Source organism: Dermacentor albipictus, chromosome 1 (assembly GCF_038994185.2).
Source record: "Dermacentor albipictus isolate Rhodes 1998 colony chromosome 1, USDA_Dalb.pri_finalv2, whole genome shotgun sequence".
Classification (NCBI taxonomy): domain Eukaryota; kingdom Metazoa; phylum Arthropoda; class Arachnida; order Ixodida; family Ixodidae; genus Dermacentor; species Dermacentor albipictus.
In genome coordinates this window covers 180,807,218-180,833,789 of record NC_091821.1, presented here as the reverse complement: position 1 = coordinate 180,833,789, position 26,572 = coordinate 180,807,218, and the positions used below count along the sequence as shown (strand labels likewise).

Below are 26,572 nucleotides of genomic sequence, written 5' to 3'. Positions count from 1 at the left end.
CACTGCGCTTCCCCGGTGCCTGGGGCAGGGTGCCACTCATCCGCCACTAGTGATCACTGAACTTTTGTGGTTGACTCGCGGTTGTGATCAAGTGCACCCGGGTCTCAAGGTCGAACCCGAGCGTTGCCGACGCGTGCTCGCGGCCAAGGCCGCTTCGTGGCGCCTCCCCAGCGGCCGTTTAGTATACGATCAGGTAGTGGTGCGGAGCGCGGCAGCCGGTTCTCGTGTGCGCACCTGTTGCCGTCGGCAGCATGTACAAGAAGGAGCGGCCCAAGCTTTCTGTAACTGCTCTGTTGTACGGCTCTGCGGGGCCTGCGGCCTCGTGGCCGACGCGACCGCTGCAGCCTCCTGATATTTCTCCCCCGGGCATCCGCGCAGCGCCGGGCTTGAACGGCGGGGCTTCCAACGGGGTCTCAAGCAGCCTTCCGCCGCAGCCGTCATTCCTGCTGAGCGGCTACGGCGCACCTTCGGCCAGTCGATCACCGTTGGACGGTCGTCAGCTGAACAACGGACCTCCGGCCACTCCGCAACAGCAACAACAAGCCACGCGCTATCCTCCTAACCACCCGCTGAGCGGCTCCAAGCACCTCTGCTCCATTTGCGGAGATCGGGCTTCGGGAAAGCACTATGGGGTGTACAGGCGAGTGATTTCGTGTGCATTCGCGTTACATTGGCTACAAGATTGAGACTGTGTGCGTACACAAGTAATCAGTGTGTGCTTTCAGTTTCCACTTGGTTGCCAGCTAGAAGTGCCTCTTTCAGCATGCTGGACTAGAAACTGTAGGTTAAAAGCAGCCTGTGCAAAAAAAATTCAGACCATATTATGCTTACCTCGCACCTAACATATCATTAGTATTAGTATTAATTGCATTCAAGACATGCTGCCAGTACAATTAAAAGTGTCCCCCTAATACAGGCCGACTACGACCATTTCGAAGGATGAATCAACAGAGAAGAAGAGTAGCACAACATTGCAAGCTAAATGTATGCAGCAAAATGTTTAGCGACCACAGCGTGATTCGCTTACACTACTCGGTTATGTTTTAGAATTTTTTCAGTATGAACTACGATGCAAATAGGTGCTTCACGATAATGGTGTCCCTACTTTTGAATCCTTGTGACTTTGAAACAAAGGACAAGTCAGTGTTAGATTGGGTGAGAAACATGGTACTTAAAATGCTATTTGTAGCTTCAGTAGCCTACAGTAGTCTACAGTAGCCTACATTGTAACCATTGGTGTATTACAGTTTATTGAAACACTCATACAGGTGGCATTTCACAAAACTGTTGAACTCTTATTTCGCATAAGGAAGTAAACGACATGTAGCAAATTGTTGACCTAGTCACATATTGTTTTTATGATGTGTGATGTTTTATCTTAAATATTGCTGTGTTTATTTGTTCCTGTTATTTATTCTCCCAATTAGAAAGGTACACATATCCTTCTATATCTGAAAATTTTTGTTGAGTGAACATTCAATTGCAGTGTCACAGCTTCGGGAGATAAATATTGTATAAGCACTGAAAGTTGAGCTAATCACAATGAGTTCATTGTGGCTAAACAATGCATGAAAACACATACATGAAAAAAGGGACAAAGCAATGTGCTTAACATGTGCATATTTTTTTGCACTGTTCAGCCCCAGGATAAATAATATTCAGTGTGGGAGATGAGGTTCTAGCACAAAGTTGCCAAAGGTCTAACCAGGCAGGACACTTGGAGTTAATGGATCTGAATACATTGTTATGCAAAGAAAAAGAGCTTGAGCCCATTAAATCTCATATATATATATATATATATATATATATATATATATATATATATACCATGTGCTAACTTGCATTGGCAAATTGTTGGTTTTTTTGCTTATTATTATAGTTATTAGACACATCTTATTAGTTTTTATTTTTCTTGATGTTTCTGTTTACTGTTTACACGATGGCAAAAATTAGTGCAAGTATTGCTCTTAAGTTACTTGACATTGAAAATGTAGTGCTGTGTAAAATTTATTGGTGGTACATTGATGGTCGGCACACATTTCCTTTTTCTTTTTTTATGAGCCTTGCTGTTTTTTTCTGTATGGTCACCATTCTTCAATTGCCCGTTTAAGCTAGTGGTGCTTATAATTGTCTTATTTGCATGACGGCCACATTTTAATGGGGGGTGAAATGCAAAAATGCCCATGTGCATTGGGTGTACATTAAAGAGCCCCAGGTGGTCAGATTAATCTGGAGTCCCTCACTATGGCATGCCTCATAATCAAATCGTGGTTTCGGCACGTAAAATCCGGTACTTTAATTTTTGAGTTGACTTATGTGGCATTGTTCTGTGTGCAGCTGTGAAGGATGTAAGGGCTTCTTCAAGCGCACGGTGCGGAAAGACTTGACATATGCCTGCCGAGAGGAGCGAAATTGTGTCATAGACAAACGGCAGCGTAACCGGTGTCAGTACTGTCGCTATCAGAAGTGCCTCTCTTGTGGCATGAAGCGGGAGGCAGTGCAAGAGGAACGGCAGCGCACAAAGGACCGTGCTGACAGTGAAGTGGAGAGCACGAGCGGTGGAGTGCCCCCCGAGATGCCCCTGGAACGCATACTGGAAGCTGAGTTGCGAGTTGAGCCACACACTGGCACCCTGTCGGAGAGTGTCCAGCAGCAGGACCCTGTGAGCAGCATTTGCCAAGCGGCTGACCGGCAGCTTCATCAGTTGGTCCAGTGGGCCAAGCACATTCCACATTTTGAAGAGCTTCCCCTCGAGGACCGCATGGTGCTGCTTAAGGCCGGCTGGAATGAGCTGCTCATTGCCGCCTTTTCGCACCGGTCCATAGATGTGCGTGATGGCATTGTGCTGGCAACAGGCCTCGTGGTGCAGCGACATAGTGCTCACAGCGCTGGCGTTGGAGCCATCTTCGACCGGGTACTCACTGAATTGGTGGCCAAGATGCGCGAGATGAAAATGGATCGCACCGAGCTTGGCTGCCTGCGTGCTGTGGTCCTTTTTAATCCTGGTAAGCAGCACCTTCAGCTTTGCTTATCTTATATTTTCTGCTGTTTAATACCCCTGTCGCACATGCACTTTTGAGTGTGCCTAAATCACAATTGACCCGCCGTGGTTGCTCAGTAGCTATGGTGTTAGGCTGCTGAGCACAACGTTGCGGGATCAAATCCTGTGCCGCATTTCGATGGAGGCGAAATGCGAAAACACCCGTATACTTAGATTTAGGTGCACGTTAAAGAACCCTAGGTGGTCAAAACTTCCGGAATCCTCCACTACGACGTGGCTCATAATCAGAAAGTGGTTTTGGCACGTAAAACCCCATAATTAAAAAAAAATTACAATTGAGCACTGCTCCATAGTCCTCTCCATGCATGCCTAACTTCACCTCTGCTCAGTGCAACTATGCTTCATCAATCATGATTGAAGACTGGTGTTGACATACTCAAACTTAGTTGGCACATGCAATATATAAAGAGTCATCACAGTGAATGTCAAAAAAGAATAAGCACATTAATGAATCACAATAAGTTTTTCGCTTAATATGGTACCTAAATTTGCAAATCTGTGCTTTCATTTGCTACACACATGAAATTTAAAGATGAATAAATAAATAGTGTTTTTCTGATAAAGTTACCTTCTGCACTAGTTTTACATATCAAAGGCATGTTTTTCAACTAAGCTTTCGGTTTCCAATGCATCTAGCTGCATCTGCTAGAAGGAAATGCTCGCAGGAAATCAACCAGGATCAATATCTCAGTGAGCTGAGTTAAACTTCTTAGCAGTGTTTCTTAGCAGCATTTCAATGAAAGTCAACCTGATAAGCATTGCCCATGTAACAGGGTTGTAACACTTTTCCAGATTCTGCTTTCACATGGGTTAAATGTAGATGTCCGGCACTATTACTAAACTCTTTAGGTCATCAAGTAATAAATATGCAGAAATGTAAACCTCAGTGACCATTATTTTCTGTACTTTAATGCATATTGACGAACAGTGACCTTCGACCTTGTGAAAGTGAAAAAGGCACACATTAACACTGAGTGATAGAAGCAGCAAAAAAAAAAATTGTGCATTACTGCAAAGTTTAGTGTGCAGGCATTTTTCAAAGTCATCACAAACTTGTTCTGATCAAATCCTGATTTCTCAAAAATAAAAAGAAGAAAAAAGAAACTCAATATTCACAACGGAATTATACAAATATGACGGGCAACAAGTCTGGGCAAGTACATGTACAGGGTCGTCCTTTTTGAAAGGGAACACGCGAGCGCGTGGCCTGTGCTCTGCGGCGGCTGCCTAGAGCGCCGGTCATTGGCAGCGAGAGGAAGCACGTCCGCTTTTGGCGTCATCTATTGACGGTCAGAATGACTAGGCATGGCCGATTGGAAGCGCCTACTAGACTTCCCTTCCCCGTATTACTGATGCGCAAGGAGTGGGGCCTGCAGTGCGAGCGCGATTTGCTAGCTGCAGGCCCTGCTCCTTGCGCATCAGTAAAACGGGGAGGGGAGTCCAGTAGGCGCTTCCAATCGGCCATGCCTAGTCATTCTGACCGTCAATAGATGACGCCAAAAGCGGACGTGCTTCCTCTTGCTGCCACTGACCGGCGCTCTACGCAGCCGCCGCAGAGCACAGGCCACGCGCTCGCGTGTTCCCTTTCAAAAAGGACGACCCTGTACATGCACAGAGAGAAGAAAAATTTCACTATTCAGAATTTAAAAATACGTGGTTTTCACCTGTGACAACATAGTCACATTTAGACACAGCACAGATATCCAGAGTGGGAACCTGCTGAGCTGTGAAATTCTTTTCAGGAAAGCAAACACTGTTTCTTCCTGCTAATATGCAGGTCTACAAAATGTCTATTTAAAATATTAGTTTGGATGAACTAAGGTGTGGCCCATGAATGCATTCTGAATCATGGCTGTATGGGATGTGGAAAAAATGTGCACATAAAGGCAAGCTGGGTGTTAAATGCCCAGCTTGCCTTGCTGCTCAGGCCACAGTACCTGGTAGAAGCAGTGAAGTTTTGATGCTGGAGTGGTTGCTTAAAGTAAGGACTGGTTCGTTTGACATTGCCAAGCAGTATTGCAGTCTCTGCTCAAAAAAAAAAAAAAAGCTGGGTTTGTGTAGTGATGCTGTTAGGATTAGGACCACTTTTCATATAATGGCAAGGCATTGATTTATCTGTAGCATTGCACTTCCCATCATTCTTTCTTTGGCGAATGCTATGAGAAAACCGCAAGCATTGGTATTTTGTGTGATTTGTGTCTATGCTGTCCTGTAAAGGACGGTCACATGAGCACATTGTCTTGGGTACACACCAGAGTGAACCTGCTGTTTCACGGATAGTAGTTGCTGTGTCCAGTTTGTAGCATTTTACTGCAGATAGCTTTTGCTGTTGGACTAGCTCCTAATTTAGTGATAAAACAAAAGGGACCTGCTGAATTGTTTTTCAGGGAGGGTCTGGTGTTGTGGTGAATAATGCCTGTACATGGGTGAGCACAGTAACAATGGTAATCACCATTGATTACAGTGGCTGTCCATCATTAATATCTGATGCTGTGGCAACGCAGCTTGCATGCTAGCACTGTGTTCCTGCCATTAGCATCACCATTACTTGTGATAGGGTGTCACGCTTCTCGGCAGAAAGTGATGTGAAGTAAAACATGCTACCGTAGAATCCCGAATTGTGTTCAAACAATACATGGGTACAACATATTGATTCAATGCAACACGTAAGGCAACTCCTGCTGGGTAGAAACAACAACACCTTGGCAGCTTAAAAACGTCTCTTGCACATGTGAATGTTCGAATGCTTAGTGTATCTGGCTTTTGTGCTTCAGAGGCTCTGTTTGAATCTGGCCATTGGGACAATTTTTCATCGTCATCATCATCATCATCATCATATTTTATGTCCACTGCAAGACGAAGGCCTCTCCCTGCGATCCCCTGTTACCCCTGTCCTGCACCTACTGATTCCAACTAGCGCCTGCGAATTTCCTCATTTCATCGCTCCACCTGGTCTTCTGCTGTCCTCGACTGCATTTTCCTTCTCTTGGTACCCATTCTGTAACCCTAATGGTCCAATGGTTATCAAACCTGCGCATTGCATGACCTGCCCAGTTCCATTTTTTTTTTCTCTTAATGTCCATTGGAATATCAGGTATACCCGTTTGTTCTCTGATCCAAACTGCTCTCTTTCTGTCTCTTAACATTATGCCTAGCATTCTTCGTTCCATCACTTTTTGTGCGGTCCTTAACTTGGTCTCAAGCTACTTCGTCAATTTCTGCCCCTTATTTCAGCGCCGGTAAAATGCACTGATTGTGCACCTTCCTTTTCAGTGATAATGGTAAACTTCCATTCAGGAGCTGATAATGTCTGCTGTATGTGATTCAACCCATTTTTATTCTTCTGTGAATTTCCTTCTCATGATCAGGAGTCCCTGTGATTAATTGACCTCGGTAAACGTACTCCTTCACAGACTCTAGAGGCCTACTGGCGATCCTGAACTCTTGTTCCTTTGCCTGGCTATTCATCATTATCTTTGTTTTCCGCATATTGATCTTCAACCCCACTCTTACACTCTCTCTGTTAAGGTCCTCAATCATTTTTTGTAACTCGTCTACAGTGTTGCTGAATAGAACAATGTTGTCGGCATACCGAAGGTTGCTGAGATATTCGCTGTCGATACATACTCCTAAGCATTTCCAGTTTAATAGCTTGAATACTTCTTCCATACACGCATTGAATAGCAATGGAGAGATTGTGTCTCCCTGTCTGATCCCTTTCTTTATAGGTATCTTCCTACTTTTCTTGTGTAGAATTAAGGTAGCTGTGGAATCTCTGTAGATATTTTCCAAGGCATTTACGAAAGCGATCTATACTCCTTGATTGCATAATGCCTCTATGACTGCTGGTATCTCTACTGAATTAAATGCCTTTTTGTAATCTACAAAAGCCATATAGAGAGGCTTATTTTACTCTGTGAATTTCTCGATAACCTGATTAATTGCATGGATGTGATCCATTCTAGAGTATCCCTTCCTGAAGTCAGCCTGTTCCCTTGGTTGACTAAAGTCCAGTGTTGCCCTTACTCTCTTGGAGATTATTTTGGTGAATATTTTATATACAGTAATACTGGGAGTAAGCTAATGGGCCTATAATTTTTGAATTCTTTAACGTCTCCCTTTTTGTGGATTAGTTTAATGCTTGCATTCTTCCGGTTTTCTGGGTCGATAGACACCTCGTATAAAGAGCCGCCAGTTTTCCAAGCATTATGTCTCCTCCATCTTTGATTAAATCGACTGTTATTCCATCTTCTCCTGCCACTCTTCCTCGTTTCATGTCGTGTAAGGCCCTTCTCACCTCATCGCTAGTTATAGGAGGAGTTTCTGTATCCTGTTCATTACTGTTTCAATTGGAGGTATCCTGACTCCTCTGGGCACTGTACAGGTCAGTATACAATTCTTCCGCAGCTTTTACTATACCTTGTTGATCAATTTTGATAGTTCCGTGAATTCTAGTTTATCTCTTGGGTTTGACACTTTCATTCTTTGTCGTTTCTTTATTAGGTCGTCTGTTACTTGGGAGAGCTTCAGTTGCTGCTTCTGAAGCCAGCCTAGTTATGGTTTCATTCATTACCTCTATGTCATCATCATCTGTCTGTTCTAAGGCTGCATATTTGTTTGCAAGTACCAGCCTGATTTTGTCTGCTTTTACCCTTACTGCCTCTAGGTTGACCTGTTTCTTCTTGGCCAATTTTGCTCTTTCTCTCTTCAAATTGAGGTGAATCCTAGCCCTCACTAACTGTGATCACTCCACTTCACCCTACCTATCACTTCTACGTCCTGTACTATGCTGGTGTCGGCAGAAAATATAAAGTCAGTTTCATTTCTTGTTTCGCCATTAGGGCTTTTCCATGTCCACTTTCTGTTGCTACGCATCCTGAAAAAGGTGTTCACTGTTTGAAGCTTATTCCTTTCTGTGAATTCTACCAGCATCTCTCCTCCAGCGTTCCTAGAATCGGCGCCGTAGTTTCCAATTGCTTGTTCCCCAGCCTGCTCTTTCCCCACTTTTGCATTGAAGTTGCCCATTAGTACAGTATACTGAGTTTGCACTTTTTGCATTGCTAATTCAACATCTTCATAAAACTATTCTATTTCTTCATAATCGTGACTGGTGGTTTGAGCATAGGTTTGTACTACCTTTATTCTATACCTCCTATTCAGGTTTATTACAACTACTGCTACCCTCTCAATAATGCTGCAGAATTTGTCAATGTTGCCCACTATGTCCTTATGGATTAGGAATCCTATCCCGTATTGCTTCTTATCTGGGGGACCTCTATAGCAGAGGACATGGCCATTATTCAGCAATGTGTAAGCCTCACCAGTTCTTCTAATCTCACTGAGGCCGATGATATCCCAAACAATGTTTGATAGTTGTTCAAGGAGTCCTGCTAAGCTAGCTTCACTCGACAGAGTTCAGCAATTAAAGGTTGACAGGGTCAGTTTCCATTGGCGCCCTGTCCAGACCCAGAGATTCTTAGCACCCCCTGCTGCGTTGCAGGTCTGACCGCCGCCTTGGTCAGGTGCTCCGCAGCTGCTGGGGACTGAGGGCCATGGGTTAATTATAGGAATCATCAGGAAGGTAGTGGCTGAATACTGCACCAGGGAGGCCAGTTCCAGTTCTGGTGAGGGAGTGTCTTTGTTCAAGCTTAGTGGGCCTTCCTAATTTGGTTGTACCTTGCTTAGTATAGCCCCACTCGCTCTCGGCATCTTTTACCGGTGTCAGGTGTCACTCCAAACCTGCAGGTGTAGTGCACTGGGCCCGTATTCTGAAACGTTAGCCTTCTGCGAAACTATCGCCTTGACCACGCCTCCGCCAACGGTGTGCACGGATTGGCTGTTTTAGCAAAACTGGAAAATAAACAGCGCCACCTAGTAAATCCGGCCTACATCATTTTAATGTCATGGTGTCGATGGGTGCTCTCGTCATGTATTGAATAGAAGAACACATCTTTTGGCGTTTGGTTGGTGGTGGAGTAGTAGATATGAGTAGTAGATATGAGAGGTAGTAGTTTATAGTAGTTCTTTCGGTGGCGCCTTACACGCCTTGTATCGCAGCAGTATTTGTTGATTCATTTAAAATAAAAGATTTCACACTTCCTTTTTCAACTTCTTTTACCTAAAGCAGCCGTTTCCAACCGTAGTCAGCGCGCAGAACCCGTACGGCGGCCACTACACTCGAACACAACACACTCGAACTGCTCTGCACTCGCGCGGCACAGTCTCTCATTCAATGTGAAGCGTTCAAGAGCGCATGTTGGTAGTGCATGCCGACGTCACGGGTAAGCAGCCGCTTGATTTACTGAATGTGACTATCGCGGTGGCGAAACTATTGCAGAAGGCAAACGTTTCAGAATACAGCCCCTGAAGGAGTGAAATTCAAATGAGGTATTAAATACACGGATCTCTATGGGGATTTCAAGGGGAATTTTATTTATTTTGTTCTATCCGTTTTTATTATAACGAGGTTCGAGTGTATAATGCAAGCCATTTCCCAAGTCTCTTCATCGCTTACCTGAAGTCCCCATGAATCAAGGATAATGAAACTGACCAAACATGGAACACCAAATCGTGTGCTCACTCACCATGGTCTCGCATTTATTTATTTATTTATTTATTTAAATATATATATTGTTATATATTGTATATCTGAAACATCATGGCAACGGCACATATTCGCCTGGAATGTCCATATAATTGTCATTGCAATAAAATGTAGACATGAGAAACAGCGTCATCTTGTGATACTGAGTTCAACTGCAATTGCAGTTACCATATTGTGCCAACAGGTGCTGGTGTAAAGGTGTTGATAAAAATCATTAACGTATAGTGCCAACCACTTCTTTCTTTTCTTCCTTCAATAAGAACATTCTTGCAACACAAGATCTTTTGTAATTCATCGTGGTTAAACAAAGTGTCAATATTGGTGCTGTTGCTGCTGGATGCATAGATATATATCCTGTGTTTCATACATGGTTATAGAGTGTAGACAGGCTACAACTTTCTATGCTTGCAGACAACTTTCTGTGGCAAGGAAAGGAAAGCTACGGTGATGGAGATTCCGCATGTGTTTTGCTTCACCAAGTATTCCAGCAGCATTTGACAGCGTAGCTTCCACATGTGACGGTATCACATTTGCCCAAACATCAAATTGGAAAAGCAGAAAAATAAATAAATTAAACATTCAGTGATATATTTTGTTTTATTTCGCTGTTGTAAATACAATGTTTATGTCTTCGCTTCGCCAGCCTAATCTAATGTGGATGAGAATGTGGGACTTCTTTCAGCAGCACTCCTACTTGTGTGTGTTCTGCCTTCATAGCTTTCCCTCCATTGCCGCAGAAAGCTTTCCGTGAGTATATCACTCCCCACGTCTGGTCATGACGAGTTTCTACAATCGATTGTCTGTCTTCTCACTTTGCACGAGCACTTCTCACGTGGCAGTGACTATGTGATTTTAGTTGCTGAAGAAAGATATAAACACTAATTCTCAATATGCAGGAATGCCTTCTTAAAGGGGCCCTGAACCACATTTTATCGAAGTCGAGAAACCAATTTGATGTTAAAATAGATTATCTGAGAAATACTTTGCTGCAAAAAAGTACTTCAATGCGTTCAGCAGAAGCTAAGTTATTGGCAATCAAACATCCTCTACGCAGTGCTTCAGCTCCTTCTGGAATTACTTGCACCCCGAAGGCTACGGCGGAGCAGGGCATGCCCACAATGCTTTGCCTACTGAATGTCACTGTGGCACGCAGTTCTAATTTGATTTTGGATGTTAACGTAGATACCAGTACTTCCAATTTTGGCACCTATGACGTGCCACACATGGTTGTCCTCAGCGAGTTGCAATGTGCGTAGTCAGTGGACTCGTCGCGGCACCCCACGGCAGCCCCGGTATCTACACTATGTAGCAGACCACAGCTACATGCAACTGTAGTGCATGTGTGCAGCTTTTGCTTTGTGCATGACAGGGCTTGAGTGCACAATCGCACTCACATGCTGCTTGCAATCTGGCTGTGCTGTGTGGCGCGGTCCGGCTCTGTCCAGCTACAGCTTGACTGGTGGATGGTAGCCACATCCAACTTGGGCATTTCGGAGCGCTTTAGAGAAGTCTGCCAAGGCATGTAACCAGGAGAGAGCAGGAGCGAGTATGTGTGGTCTGACCATAAGTATTGCATGGTTTGAGGCTAGTTGAGCATTCAGAACTAGTCGAAATTAGCTAGCCTGGACGGTTACAACACCGATAAGCAGGGTGGCCAAAGTTTAACTCCTATGTGGGCAGCCACGGCTAAGCATGAGCAGACGATAGTTGGCTTCTTCTGGAAGTACATAACTCGAAATTTGAAAGATTTTCACTTACTTCAGCCTGTTTGTTAAACTGTGTCAATAAATATACACAGTAACGGTAAGAAGAAGTACACTGACCCAAATGCCCTTCTTGATTGATGTCATCTACTGGCCAATAGCAGCCGCCTATGGGAGTCTGCTATATTGCGAAATAGAGCATCCAGAAAAGAGTGAGGAGCAGGCTTCTGTTGAAAAGAGCATTTGAGAAAAAGATGACTTTGTGCTCCGCTTGCTAGCTCCACGCACTGTGCACGACTGCAAAATTTGGCTGAGGTGTTCACCAAGCCGAAGGGTGGTTCAGGACCCCTGTAATGAAAAGTGAAATTAGATGCTGCGAGTCAGTAACATTGCTTGTTTCACCAAGCACGAAAGCAGGTGTGAGCATATGCTAGTCACAGATAGCGGAATTTACTCCAGCTCTGATTAAGTTGGAACTACCTCTGTTTGTTGATTTTATCATTTGATATTAAACATATAATGCCGGAAGCAAGACAGGAAAAAGTCAATATGTCATTCTGTGCTTATCTCAACAGTGATCAGCCACTTGGCATGTGGAGGATTTGACTGTCGCAAAAATGTACCTGACATCACCTTGGCTGGCCAAGGGGTAGTTATACCAGCATTGGAGAGACGGTACTCTCTCACTTCATTTCATGTTTATTTTGTGGCCTCCTAGTAAATGCAATATTTTGCAAATATAATTACAGCCATATTATCTACGCGCTGTGCTTGTTCATTCAATCTGTTAAAATCTGCTTAGGGCCCCTTTAACAAGTGAAGGTGAAGACAACATGCTTTCCTAAAGATTTAAATTTCATGAACAAAGGGCTGTATGGTGTAGACATCACTACATTAAACGTGGTAAGACATGCAAGCCCTCTTGCAGTCAGAGCTCCCAAAAATGGAAAAAGCTTGCCACACTAAAGAAACACACTTTGCATCAAAAGTTAATAGTAAAACATCCTTCAATCTAAATCTCAAATGTGCACTAAAGGGTAGTAGTAGTAGCCTCCTAAGCTGGGATGGTTGATCACACTTATGGAATAACAAATTAGTAACTATTACTAACATTAGAGGATTGGTGTGGGAACCATACCAGCCTTCATAGAGTGCTCAGGAACCCTCATGTCCCTGCATCCTCTCGCCTCTTCTCCTCTTTTTAAGCCTATTTATGTGTGGCCATAAAGCTTCTCACAATACTACTTGGAGGGAAATCAGGCACTGCCAAATATGTGAGTCCTTTTAGGGGCACTGTGACTCCATGAGAATCCTGGGTTGTGAAAACTTTGGCTTGTCTTTAACTTGGCTTGGTGTCAATATGATCATGGCTGCATAAATAAAGCGTTCTTAGTATATTTCTTGCAGGATGTTTTGGTTCTATCATAGTACATATTTCTATGTTTTCTCATATATAATGTAGAAAGTAAACAAAGGAAATGAGAACGTATGACCGAAACCAGTACGATTGTACATAGATATCCTCATTCCTTCTCCAAATTTAGCAACCCATATCTGTGAGTAAGTCAATGTCACTGAAAATGGCCGACTGTTTTTGCCGACCATGCAGAGGCGAAGGGTCTACGCAGCACTGCCCAAGTGGAGGCCCTAAGGGAGAAAGTATACGCTGCCTTGGAAGAGCACTGCCGGCAGCAGTACCCCGACCAGCCAGGACGCTTTGCCAAGCTGCTTTTGCGACTTCCAGCCCTGCGCAGCATCGGCCTGAAGTGCCTCGAGCACCTCTTTTTCTTCAAGCTCATTGGGGACACCCCAATCGACAATTTCCTCTTATCCATGCTGGAGGCCCCATCTGACCCATGAGGAATTGCACTGTACAGGCTCTCTGGGAGAGTGGTATGCCCCTGTAACTTTTTTTGTTGAATTTTCATCCTGCTACCTCAGGGTGGGATCAGGGCTCTGACTTCACAGCCCTGTGTCTCAGCCGTGAGGGGAAAGAAGCTCTGTGATGCCATTTATTTAACATGTTAATTACTGGCCTGTAAACAGAAGGCTTTCCATTAATCCTGCACAAATTAGAGATAACAGCAATGTGATATGATGTCTGATGGGCCAGTTTCAGGAATGGAAGATTTTAAAGAAGTAACAAAAACATATAGTTGTTATGAAGCTGTCACTCTTCCAGATGCCACTCAGAGTAATAGTTTTCTTGCATATTCCTATAGGTTTTAACATTCACAGGGTATTCATTTCAAGAATTGCTATTGGACATGTCAGCTTCAGTTGGCGCATAAAATTCTTATAAGAGTAGTTTTAGCGAGTTGGCAATGCTATATTTCAATAAAGTAGTACAGGGTGAGTAGGGACAAGAGAGTAAGAATATTTACTCACAATGCTAGCTTCCAGCTGTATTTATTCTTGTGGTGTGATTTTATAGAGAATCAATAGTGCAAGCACAGTTCGCATAAATTGAAGTCAAGCTCTTTTGTGGATAATGCAGTTCCCTTAAACATGCAGTGGTTGCCAAGGCCTGCTACTTGTTTAGCCTCAGTTATCTTGGGGAATGGGTGGATGTAGTTCACCCTTACAGTGACAGATTTAGTCAAGAGTTTGCGCTGCATGCCAGAAAATTCAGCGTTGATTTTGGATCTTGTTTCACTGCTCTCTAATGTAATCATTCATGGTTCTTTCAATTTGACTCCAAAGCAGCACACGGATGTCACCATTTCTCATTGTTGTAGTATTTTCAAAAGCGACCATTTGTGTACGAGGGTGAATCAGAAAGTCTCTGCCCCTATTTTTTATTAGCCAAAATAAGGTACATACAGGTAATTACAAATACACATGCTATTCTATAAACCTTACACTATTTTTCCACATAGTCCCCGCACGTGTTTAGATGTTTGTCCGGTCCCGGCACTAAACTTGAGATGCCCCTGTGGTAGAATTCATCCCGCTGACTGTGAAACCACCGTTGGACTGTTGTCTTGGCTTCACGGCCTTTTACAAACTCACAACACCACCACCTGACACTTCTCAAAGCGAGACACCTTTCCCCACACGGGGGCTGCATTTCCCTGTGAATTTTGATGGGCATTCATCCCTTGCTCCATAGCACAACTGCCATCTTCAACAACTGACAGCAGCGCCGTGCCACAAAGCTACTGGTAAATAAGGCCGGGCCTGTCCAAGAAAGGTGCACCGCTGGGAATGGATATGATGACTTTGCATTTGCAGCCATAGTTTGGCTAAAAAGAAAAAAGGGGTAAAGACTTTATGATTCATTCTTGTATCTTCCTTTTACTGCAAAGTTGATAAAAAGAGTTTCACAGGTTTTCGTGAGATGGCGTGCAATAGCATGGTTGATATAAAATGTAAATGCAACGCAACGTGTGCCAAAGCCCTGAATGGGCTTTAAGATGTAATGATTTATTATTATAAAACAAAATTTATCTTGCATATATCTCATTCAAATTGAAAACAACATATATGTGCAGTTTCTTTAACCAGTGATCCGTAATTTTTGTTTCTCACATCACATTATACCGGTCCCACATTGGAGGTCAGCCAGCAGTTTGTATGGCTGCGGCAATGAAAGCAGGATGCTGCCATAGTGCTGCAATGCAGCTCGCATAGGAGCCATCAATAAGACCAGCCAGCCACGGCCTCACTCGAATGCAGCAACATAGAAGTAACTGCTGCTTTTGGCTGTGGCGGTGAAAGCTAATGCTGTGGTGCTGCAACGCGGCTTGTGTGGGTCCCATCAATAAGACCAGCCAGCCGCAGCCACGCTCGAACATAGCAGCAATTCCGCTGTGTTGCTGCTGCATTCGAGTGAGGCCACAAGCCACCAAGTGGATGCTTGGTAGTTCCAAAGAGTGTCCTTGTCTTTGATGTATCAGCTGTCGGATCGGCATACATCCGTCAAGAATTTTTTGCTAACATGGTGCTGATTGCAAAGAAAGCAAATGTAATACACATGCTGTTATTCTGTGACTGGCGCTATGTTGGTTGTACAGGCAGTTGTGTGAACAATTGCCTTGGAATGCACCGCAGCAATATCGAGAAACAATGGTGAACCGCTTTACATTTAATTCAGGGTTTACAAATGTCAGTCGTTCTTCGATAAATCTGAGTAATCTGCAGTGCTGTTGAAGCAGTAAAGATAGTAAGCTTTGGTGGCCATTGTGTGTCTGGGGCTGTTTTTATAATGATCACATTATTGGGAAATATTAATTAAACTCTTTGAGAGTATACATACATTCATTTCACTTGCGCAGATGCTTTCATATGAAGGTGTTCTTGGCTAAGAAGAATAGACATGGGCTAGAGATGTGTCTGTGTCTACTTATTTTCTTGTCCTCAGTCATTCTGGGCTTTGCCTAAAATAAATATTGCATGTGCTCTAATTCACTGAGAGGTGATACCTAGAAGAATAATGATGACATGGATGTACTGCCTGATTTATACTATAAATGGGCGTTTATGGCCGGTTCTGAGGGCACTTATTCTAACGGGAAAAGGGACGTGTCACTTACGACCTTTTTCTCTTGCAGAATTGGTCATGGGCATTCATAAAAATGTATTTCAAAAGGTGTGTACCAAGCAAGTGTCCACACCAAGTGCAAGAGAACAAGTCAGACCAGGATGAGCCTTGGCAGTGATACAGAACACGTTCTGTATGATATGCAGGCGAAATTACAAAAGTGTGGGTTAAAGGCCAGCTGCAATTAAATTGTAGACTACATATAAGGCATAGTTTTATGTAGCGTAGATGGCAGCCTCCATGCAAAATTTTACTTCCAAAATTGGAGAGGGGAAAAAAAGAAAGCTGCCAATACTGCTCACTTGAAGCGATTCATGGCCGAGAATGCAGAGCTTTTCGGCCTGACCTCCGAGATTAGGCAACACACTGAAAAATCTTGGAGGCAACATGCTGGGACTTTCAGGATATCTGCTAAACACAAGGTATATGCATTGTCTGCTAAGATGCTGTTTAAAGGCTACTAATAAGGAAATCGTTCCTTTACCAGCACTGCGGATTAGCAAGGATTGCTTCAAAGTAGAAGACTACTCATCTAATGATCAATTTAGCCAAAGTTAAATTTCGTTGCAATTGGCTTCTAACAATAGTAGGAAGCACAACAATTGTTGAGTCTCGTTAAATCAAATAGCACTTGCCATGACATTTGAAAGAATCACTGCAAGATAACAAGTCAGATCGGAATGAAACATTGAAGTAGTCGAGTGGGTGCATTGCAGGACATACTGGAGGAGTTACAAAGATGTGGCATAATTTGGAGTCTCAAGAAATCAAAACTGCACTGATTAGTCTGCACCACACATATTATGGAGGTATGAAAACAATAGCCTTATAAAAATTAAAAGGCGGAAGGAAACTGCAGGAATATCTGCAGGAATATTTTCAAGTGTGTTGGCTGATTAAGAAATTAACAAAGCACCGCAGGGCCCAAGTACTGTAAAAAGGAGTGAAATAATTTATGCTATAAGCAGGGGAATATAAGCTTTGAGCTGCAGTTGTGCACAGTCATAGCAGAATCTCCCTGCGAGCCAATGTGGGCATTGAAAATCTCTTTACGAAAGCAAAACGTCCACTTAAGCTTGGTAGTAAGAGTGAGGTGCTCTGGGTGATGGCAGCAGAGAAGCGATCACATGAGCAACATTTGTCATAGGAATGAAATTGTGTCCACGGAGTACAGTTCACCATGATGGCATGATCCTCTCTGGCAGAAAGGTGTGACAGCTTCATTTGTTTTTCATCTCCGATTCTGCACAGTCATGTACGTCTGCCATGAGTTTTTATTGGTGCATTGATATTGTGAAGACCTTGACTATATGTGTATTTTGCCATGCTAAATTCAAGTTATATGCAATCAGTTCTCTTGCACAGCTAATATTTTGCAGTCATATCACGTATGCTGTCTGGAAGTGAACTATTTATTAAACAGTATGTGGCATGAAAGAGACTGGCACAATGAAAGAATTGAATTATGTATCAGAAGGTCTAATAAAGCAAGTATGAATGCTCTAAACCATTTGGAACCAAGTTATAGCATCTAAAACTCTAGTGCGAAGAATGACATGTAAGGCAGATGTGAATGTTTCCTTCTGATAGCTATACAACAATAAGTAAAGGGACTATGACTGTAGCAGAAACGCCACAGATGTACATGTCCCCAAAATTGCAATATTAATATTGATGCTTCCATAAACGAAGGATTTAAAAGTGTTTCAGGGCCTTTTTAAAGAGTGTACAGTAATGTGGACATAAGTTTACTGCATTTTACTGACCCACTTGTTGCAAGTGAGCACAAAATTGCGGGTTCAATCTAAGCCACTGCGGCTGCATTCTAATGGGGGCAGAAGAGCAAAATGCTTGTGTACCGTGCATTGGGTGCACGTTAAACAAACCCAGCTGGTCAGAATTAATCCGGAGCCCTCCACTACGACGTGCCATCAAATCATACTTTTGGCATGTAAAACTCCAGAACTTCACTTGTAGCAAGGAAAATGGTTATAAGCAAAAAAAGCCATTTTGCCATCTAAGGCAGAAAATGTTTTGGTAAATTTGTCATTTCTGTGTGCACATATCTCAGTCTTGGTGCACTCTTCATTGCTTGCATATAAAGTAACTAACATAAAACATATTTTAAACAATGACAACAATGGGTTGTATTTTTTTGTAGGTATTCGTTTTCTTCGCTTTTCGTTTTTTTTTTTTATCATTCATCACATTGAGCAGCCGCTTCTTGCAGCATGGTGACATGCAAGCCTACGACAAAGGGCAAAAAGAATGAAAGAAAGAAGAGAATTGCTGCATAGTATAGCCCCAGATATTGTGATACTACTTCGAAACTTGCAACTTTCTGGACATCATATGTTGTAATAGTGAAAACATTTTTTGGCTGTGCACTATAACTGATTGCATATTTGAAATGGGCATGTTGAGATATGTCAATGGTACAAATTCCACGTTACAAAAATTTTAAGACACTGTGGTCCAGTGGGTGTGGTATTTCATCCTTGAATTGAGGTACTACAACATATATGTGCTATTTTTTAATTAAATTGCACACAAGTGCAAAAGTTTACAATGAACACACACAGAAAACGTGATTTTTGTGCAATTTTCAATCCCCAAGAGTCATGTCCCCTGCTTTAAAGATCCCCTGAAATGATGGCAGTAAATCAGTAAGTGATGGGACCGAAATTAATTGTGCATATTGTTGATGTAACGCTTTTTACTACTCAAAAATACAGTAGATCATAGAACTTAGCACTGGTGTCTTGCCCACCCTTGTAGCATGAAGAAAACTACAGTATCAAGCATTTGGAACATTACCCCATAGAGTTTCTGACTATATTGTCCAGGGGGAAATCTAGCACTACTGCACTGTTGTATGCATAGGAATGCCTGTATATAGTGACTTTGGTTTGGCAACATTCTCGGAGAGCCAGGACATCTTAAAGACACACCTGGCCAGCACCCTTCCATCTGTCACAATTCATTTCCTACAAAAACAGTATGTAAAGAGCTCTGTTAGCTTTATTATTACACAAAAACATGTTTTGTTTATTTATAAGGACTTGTGAGTGGATGTACTAGAATTATATGAAACGCAAAAAGGTATCAATGGGTCGCTAAAGTTGAAGAACAGACAAGATTTGCGCTCGCTTTGGAACAATTTGTTGCCTGTTGCTTTTCTTCGCTTGATTATGCATTGTAGGTGAGTAAACTTTGTTGAAAAATGTAATATGGGTGAATGAAAACCTTTTATGAACATTTTATTTTAAGAACGCATTATCTGTATAGCCATATCCATGTTTTAGATAAAGCCTCATACAACTGCAGCCAACACAAGCCTTGCACACCCATATACTGTCATTCCCATGACGGCACTGTGCTCATTAGAAAACTCACATAAATGGTGGTGCCAGATTTACGTCTAGGTAATATGGTGAGAAACTCTATGCATTAGCCACCCATTAAACTGTGGCAATATACTGTTAATAGCTCTGCTTCTGGTACTTGCTTAGAAAAGGTGTTGTCTTGTGTGCCATTGTTTAGTAAAGTGGAAGTCCTTATTAATCTACCTGAATGAATTGCTGTGCCAGCCAATCTTATGTCACCATTTAATGGTCCTTTAGGAACAGTCGAGGTCTATAGTAAAATATTATAAGAAGGAATTCAAATTAACTGGTAGACCTTCAGAATCATGTCTCTATCTTTAATAAGGAGGCATATGCGAATGAAACTTTGGCTGGCACTCTGCTCTTGTGTTTAAAGATTTCATTTGCGGAAAAAAATGTAATAAAAAAACAAGGACATCTAAAATTAAATGCATGAATTGAAGGCACTTTTAACGAACTTACTTAAATATAAATCAGTCCTTACTGATTTTTTTTTTTTAATGACATCAATTATCCTTAATTTATAGGTGCCCTGCTTATTTTGGTTATCTTGTACAAACCTAGCCTGAATCGGAGCATGCTGGCAACAACTGCTTCTAAAGTTCTATGCTGGTTCTGTTAACTGCCACATGGCCATCCCAGGGTGACTGTATACGGGTAAATATATACTACATTTCCTTGATGGAACTGCTTTCCATCACTTTTGACTGCAGTGGGTGTCGGGCACTTCAGTAATATGACTTGCCCTTGTTATGTAGACCCTTTTCATTATTGTAAAGCTTACTTCCGTGCAAAAGAGTTTTCCCAACTAATGGCGGGATAGTCATTTTTGCAAACAGCGTGTACAAGCTCAGTTTGCTTGTATTATTATGTGGAAAATGTAGATGTGGCTCTCCTGATGAAACCATGTGCATGAGACAAGCCCCAGCATGTGCAGCTAGCACTTCTTCATTTGAACAATGGCTGGTGCTGCCATTAGTTGGGCAAATGTGGAGTGCAGAGAAGTGCACTTGTGAATTTTGAAAGGACTTTACATGTTGAATGTATGTCTGCAAGGTTAGCTTCCACAATAGTCTTAACACTGTTCTCAAATCTAATGTTAAGAGACTGCCCCCTTTTTTTTCGCTTAAGTAATGCAATGTAGAGGACGCTTAAGAAACTACATGTGTGTTGTCGTATTGCATACAAGGCATTATTTTCTTTGCTGTCTTACTTAGGACAGGTAGACCAAAAAGAGAACTTATCAAAAGGTCAAGTTTGGTTGCCGTGCACTCATTTCTACAGTTTTTTTCCTCTCTGTGTGTGAAATTGGATCGTGTGCAAAGGCCACCTATATTTTCGAAACCAGCTATCATTATGAAAAATTGACAAAACAGGAAGACTGTATATGCTTGCACCACAGTGGCTTCTTATTAATGTCGCAGCAAAAAAATGAATGTTTTAGGATATTATGGCTATGTTTTCATCCTTTTAAGATGTTAAATCTGTGACCTGCTGTAATTTAATGGCTCTGGGGACCATATTCTGTATTAACAGATGGGTTCCACCCTCAGAACATGTCAGTTGCCTTTATTTATGTATATATTTTTCATGGTGCAGTATGATATATAACATGAGTTATGTCTCTCATGAAATTACTAGTTATACATAGTGTGGCTCTGCTTGCATTTATTGAGCTAATGTTTGGTTCAGTGTGTTTTTGGTACCTGGCTATAAGAAAAGAAAGCGCACACTTATGTTGGCCAGCCTTCATGAAGCAACTCACCAGTTGTCGTCAGCACAACTGTTTCAGCACAAAGTTTGTTTAGTAAGCATGTATGTGAAGTGGTGAAGTAGACATGTTAAAGGCACATTAGTTTGCTTATTTTTATTATGTTTTTTGTTGTGGTTGCCTGTAGAGCACTGGCTAGTAGTGGAACAGTCGGGAGTAAGTGGAAAATAGTTGTATGTGAATGCTGTGCTGCTAGAAGCTTTATACTTTATTCTGTGTTGTGGAGGAATGACCTTTTTTGGTGGATTTCCAGTGCATGCACGACAGTCAAGTACAGGCAGCTTCAGATCACTCGTCACAACCAAAACTCTTTGGCAAACAATGTGCTATGTTGTTAAAGTCAAGATAGTAGCCAGCAGTAATTGTACTTTTTTCACTGGCCTCTGCTTGTGTTTCTGTGTTGTTATTCATATGAATTTCTGAAACTGTGATTTGCAGACACTACAGTTGAACCTCACAATAACGAAATGGGTGGAGAAAGCAAAAAAAATCGCATTCACGAGAATTTCGTTGTTGCGAAATGAGACAGCACAGATAGGTAATGCGTCGCAGAACGAAACTCTACTGTCAAAATTCCGTTAGCCTACTTTGGCAAGCTTTGCTTGAGCATATAGAACCGCATTGCTGACAGTACAAGTGCACCACATGCGTCAATCATTAGTGGCAGCACTGCCGTGGAGCAGTATTCTCGGGCAATTGCTTTCGGAAATACAATTACTTTTGTGAGATTTTGCGTAACTCGGCACCGGACGCAGAGCAGCAGCGCTCCACACATGCAGTAGCATTTCTTCAGCACACGCTGTCACCCGTAAGCACCACCACAACCGGTGCCGAGTGCGAAAGTGATCGTATCTCGTATAGCCGAAGGCAGTTGGGGGGGGATCGAGATTATGGCCCCTCTGCGAAAATCTATGTTCGCTGCCGAATCTGCACGTGATGCCTGTCAGATGGCACCAAAACCAGTGTTCTGGAAGCAAGAGATGCGTATTCCCAGATGATCGCTCAATCACGGCACGATGCGTGGCACTCCATGCTGCGACCGCCATCGCTAGCGCTATAAACAATTCAACATCGATGGGACGTGGATTTCCTTGATTTTGCTGCATTTTTCACACCAAGGTGCACATACGCACTGCACTAGGTGTGCAAAAACTGTTGTCGCATGCCGGTAGCAACATGTGTGCCGCTTCAAACAGGCAGTCAACCCAAGATGGTGGCCGTGACGTGTTTCCAGCGCATGCAATCGCTTTGGGCGCTTGGTTGTTTTTGTAAGCAAAATTGGCGGCCCCCACACAAGCGTAATGTGGTGGTATTGTACACAATTTTAGTGCAAGGCAATCACATTTGAGCACATTTTGGAGCCTGCTAGCCTTACCTGAACAGGTAATATGTGGGGTTACGTTCTGGCAAATTTCCTTGGTGCAGAATTGTAGTACAGCAACATTTCGTCGTCGAGAGGTACGAAATGCATTGAATCCTATGGGCGTTCACTGGGGATTTGAAAATATTTATTTCTCGCGGGATTTCGTTATCGAAGGTTTTGACTGTATTGTCAATTGTGTAGGCATTGTGTAGGCAGCGTGCTAGACTACTCTTGTAAGTGAGTGGTTTAAGCACCTTTGTGCGACCATAAAGTATGGCAGTGCAGGAAAGTTGTAGATTTTGAGCACCTACTACTTGCTTTTAATCTTTTAGCAAAGCAAACTTTAAAACTAGTTTCTGTGTTATGTCCCTCTAGACAGTGTGGTCTGAGGCACTTCATTTCTGAAGGTCTAGAGATGCGTGGCAAGTTGATATATACGTACATTGCTTGAAGCAGCGAATCTCATTGCTCGTCTTGGAGTCCAGCAAGTGCTTTCCTTCCATATGTGGCATGTGTTACAGTGTATGGATGCTTCCTCACTGATGTTAGCATTCATTTTACAGTACCATCTGGCATGTCAAAATGTGCACAGTTCCTTTTTTATTCACAAACTGGTGATGTATATCTTATACATAAACCATGCCATTCATGACATGCATAGCACTTCAGCACTACGCTCACTTTTATTTTTTTTCCTTCAAGCAGTTTTAATGCAATTGTGTACTGTCATGCAAAAACATTTTTTTTTAAATTTTTAATAATAAGGTCTGAAAGGCACCGCTCTTCGATTTCTTAAAGGGCCCCTCACCAGGTCTGGTCATTTTGAGCTGACAAGCGCTGCGCATACAATTTGTGCTCACAATCATCTCTGCTAAGTATTGCATTGCTACGTGCTACAGAAAGAGCTGGAATTTCAAACCAAATGCCATTTACCATTCTCCTCGCAAGCGCCATGCTCCAAACAGTAGGGATGACGTACATGTGCAAGTGCGCCTATGTACATGTGTCTGTGCTGTGACATCACTCAGTGACACGCGACTTCAATAATTATTCAAGGCAACATCTGTTATCTGTGTCATCTGTTGCTTCAATAGACGAATTAAAGTTTAGAGAAACATTAAAACCCACAAACCAAATGTATGCGTCTTTTGTTTTAATTCGTATCGCAGCAAGAGACATTTACGTCCCTTTCATCTGCTTATTCCCATGTCATGCTCGCGCACGCAGACGTCGAAACTATGTCATTTTCTACTGTGTTCCAGTGCGCGATCATGCTCTGTGATCCGCTTGTGTCTGCCTCAGTGTTGTGTAGCACTTATACCGCTAGTGAAGTGTTCTTGTGCACAGCATGCAAAATCGTGCGCTGCGCAATACAAGACTAATGTAACAGCTCACGCACGACACCATCAGTGGAAGTGCGCCGTGCAGCAAAAAAGCGAGGAAAAAAAATGAAGGTGGGGCCCGCGACATATGCATCACGCGATCCTCAAGCTCTGGTACGGGAGAACACAAAGAAGGAATTCCGCTTGCAGAGGCTAGGCAGCACAAGTGGAGAGAGTGTCTCTCTTGGCAGTGGCACTCGCTTCCCGAAATCATGGGCTTGCGGCACTGGAATATTTCTATCTCGGCTATTAATGAACCAATTTGGAAAATTCCTGCAGCGGAACGCTCCATAGAGGGCATGTAACAACTTCGAGCATATAACCAAAATTTGCTACGTGGCCTGGTGAGGGGCCCTTTAAGTGAAAATTGGATGTGGCAGTATACCTTCAGACTTGACCATCTCTGCACTTTCATTGAAAACTTGCATAATTAGCATCACACTTTTTACCTTGTATGGCAAATCCTTAGAACTTTTGTTTTCACATTCATTCTGCTGTTGCCTCTACACAAAAAGGTAACAGAAAAGAAATTGTGCAAGTCCAACACAATCTTAGCATCTAAATGAAGCGAAGCTTTCATCCTATGGTTAGGTGCATTTCCCAATGTCGGACAAAGCCACATTGAAGGGCGCACCCATCTTCCATTGAAGATGCAAATGCGTGACCTTGACTGAAATGCAGAAACTGCGAGTTAAAAGCCGATGTGTTTATATTTTCTTGCACAGTGTAGTGTCTTTTTTGCAGTTCAGGAAAATTAATTATTTACTCGCGTAGTATATATGCGGGGTTTTGAGGGTGGCAACTTAAGAGGGAGCATGCTCATGTAGCGATGCGGTCACTACATTGCACACGCTTGAATGAGTTCCTCCTCATCTTCCCGCAGAAGGAGTGCGGGGAAATTCTAGCAGGATGCTCAAGGTGGTCCGGTGCACGGAGTAGTACGAGCTGTACTTCAACTCACTTAGGGTATCCAACCTGCGAGCAAAAACGTGGTCTATTGCATACCCCCTGCAAAACATGATAGCAAACTGGCTTGGGGGCATATTGAAATGCAATATCAACTTGAGACCGTAGGTGACCTTCATGAAATTGAGGATCCACGTGCTTTGGGGTTTGTGAAGATCTACATTAAGGTCCCCATGACAATTAGAGGCATCTTCATGTCTGTGTTGTTGTCGTAGCCCAGAGTTATACTGAAAAGGGCAAACTGAACTAAACATTATTCCCTCCTTCCCCCTTAGCCCTACTCCTTCTTCTGAGGAAAGGGGGGGGGGGGGATTCGCTGAGGCTTCCCTCTGAGCCCTACTCAGCAAGACAGGACTCTACGACAAGAAGCAAGGAATACTTGACAAAGAAAGCTTCACAATGCATTGATATGCTTAATGTTACACCTGTGGTCGATATGCTAGGGCTAGTCAGTGCGGAATAGCACTCTTCTTTGCTGAAAATAGATACAAGGAAATTTGCACTAGCGACTAGCATAGAAATGAATAGGCCTAGTGGCATATTTGCCAAGAGCAATAACAGTCCTTCACTTGGGTGCGCAAGCTCTGCCAGAGTGAAAAATATACCTGCCTCCTGGCAAGCCTATGTCATGCAACATTTTAATAGATGACCACAAGATTGCATATATATTATCTTGCAAGTTTAACCTTGACAGTGCAGGCCAAGCACAATATTTATTTGTAAAAAGAATGGGACAAGCTGCTGAATACAGATTTTAATGTGCATAGCATTGTTCTTTGACAAAAACTTAGCTACCATTTTGTTTCTGACAAAGTTTTGCTGCTCAAAGCTCTACTCCTGAGCACAGTGTGCTGCATACTGGGCAGCACGTGCCAACTGTTATGGCTAGTTAGTGATCCCGGTGCTGTGACTTCTGTCACTTTATTTTGCTTGTTGAAGATGTTTCTTTGTAGCACTGCATGTCTGTGCTCGTGTTTTTCATACTAGTGCACTTCACAAAGAGTTCATGTCACATGGTTTACACCAGCATGGAGTCGTTGTGGTCGTCACATTTTCACATAAGCATCTTGTAGATAGAATTGAATGCATTGTTTTGTTGTTGTGTGGGTGCTCTATTGAGGCCCTGTCTTGGAGCTTTCCACTTGTTAATTTTGTGGTGTCAAAACCCAATGCTTCTCTGTTAGTTTCTGTCATAGTAGATCTTACAATCATGTTCTTGTTCGACACTGCCCTGTAGAAGTCCACCTGATTGTGCCAGCATTCTTTATTCACTGAGAGCATCACTGTGGTGCTGAGTTGCAGCTGAGTCTGGCTCAAGTGATAAAGCCGCCAAGGCTGTGGCAGCACTAATACAGAAGTGTCTTATATGCATGAAAAAAAAAAATGTTTTGTGGTTCTCATCTGTCAGGCTTGTGACCTTTGCAAGCAGTTTCTTGGCAGAGTTCTGCATCATTGTTTTGTACACACAATAGTTATTAAAATGATTTAAATACCGAAGGATTGTATTTTTCGGTGTGTATGTGTGCTTTCTTAGCATTTTGACGGTGGGGCAGCATTTGTGAGTTCAACTGCACCATGATGCAGTACTCGTAATGGTGATTACTTTTACTGGTTCTTCAAGGGTAGAATATGCACATGTAGCTGTAACAGGAAGGTCTGTCAACAGATCTTGTACTACCAGGGAGTGTGTCAATAGCAGATTTCTTGTCCAGTACAGAAAGTATAAATAATTCATTAACCAAATTCAGCAGAAGAAATTGTATGTGATTAGTCAGTTCGCAGCTTGTTAAAAT

General features: G+C 42.7%; 1 protein-coding gene across 5 annotated transcripts; it reads left to right on the top strand.

The window, feature by feature from the left end:
• On the top strand, nt 1–26,276 carry LOC135897731 (retinoic acid receptor RXR-alpha-B-like). Of its 5 annotated transcripts, none has more exons than XR_010563128.1 (4): nt 1–640; nt 2,338–3,005; nt 8,562–8,685; nt 12,978–13,204. XR_010563128.1 is itself a non-coding variant. In XM_065426446.1 (4 exons), the coding sequence occupies exons 1-3, from the start codon at nt 252–254 to the stop codon at nt 13,226–13,228; spliced, it is 1,308 nt and encodes a 435-aa protein (XP_065282518.1). In that variant the 5' UTR covers nt 1–251; the 3' UTR covers nt 13,229–13,261; nt 24,697–26,276. The 5 variants fall into 5 exon arrangements, 4 of the variants coding, with proteins under 4 accessions (XP_065282518.1, XP_065282516.1, XP_065282517.1 ...); XM_065426446.1 differs by lacking the exon at nt 8,562–8,685 and adding an exon at nt 24,697–26,276 and having other exon boundaries at nt 12,978–13,261; XM_065426444.1 differs by lacking the exon at nt 8,562–8,685 and adding an exon at nt 19,825–26,276 and having other exon boundaries at nt 12,978–13,261.
• The last annotated feature ends 296 nt before the right edge of the window (nt 26,277–26,572 follow it).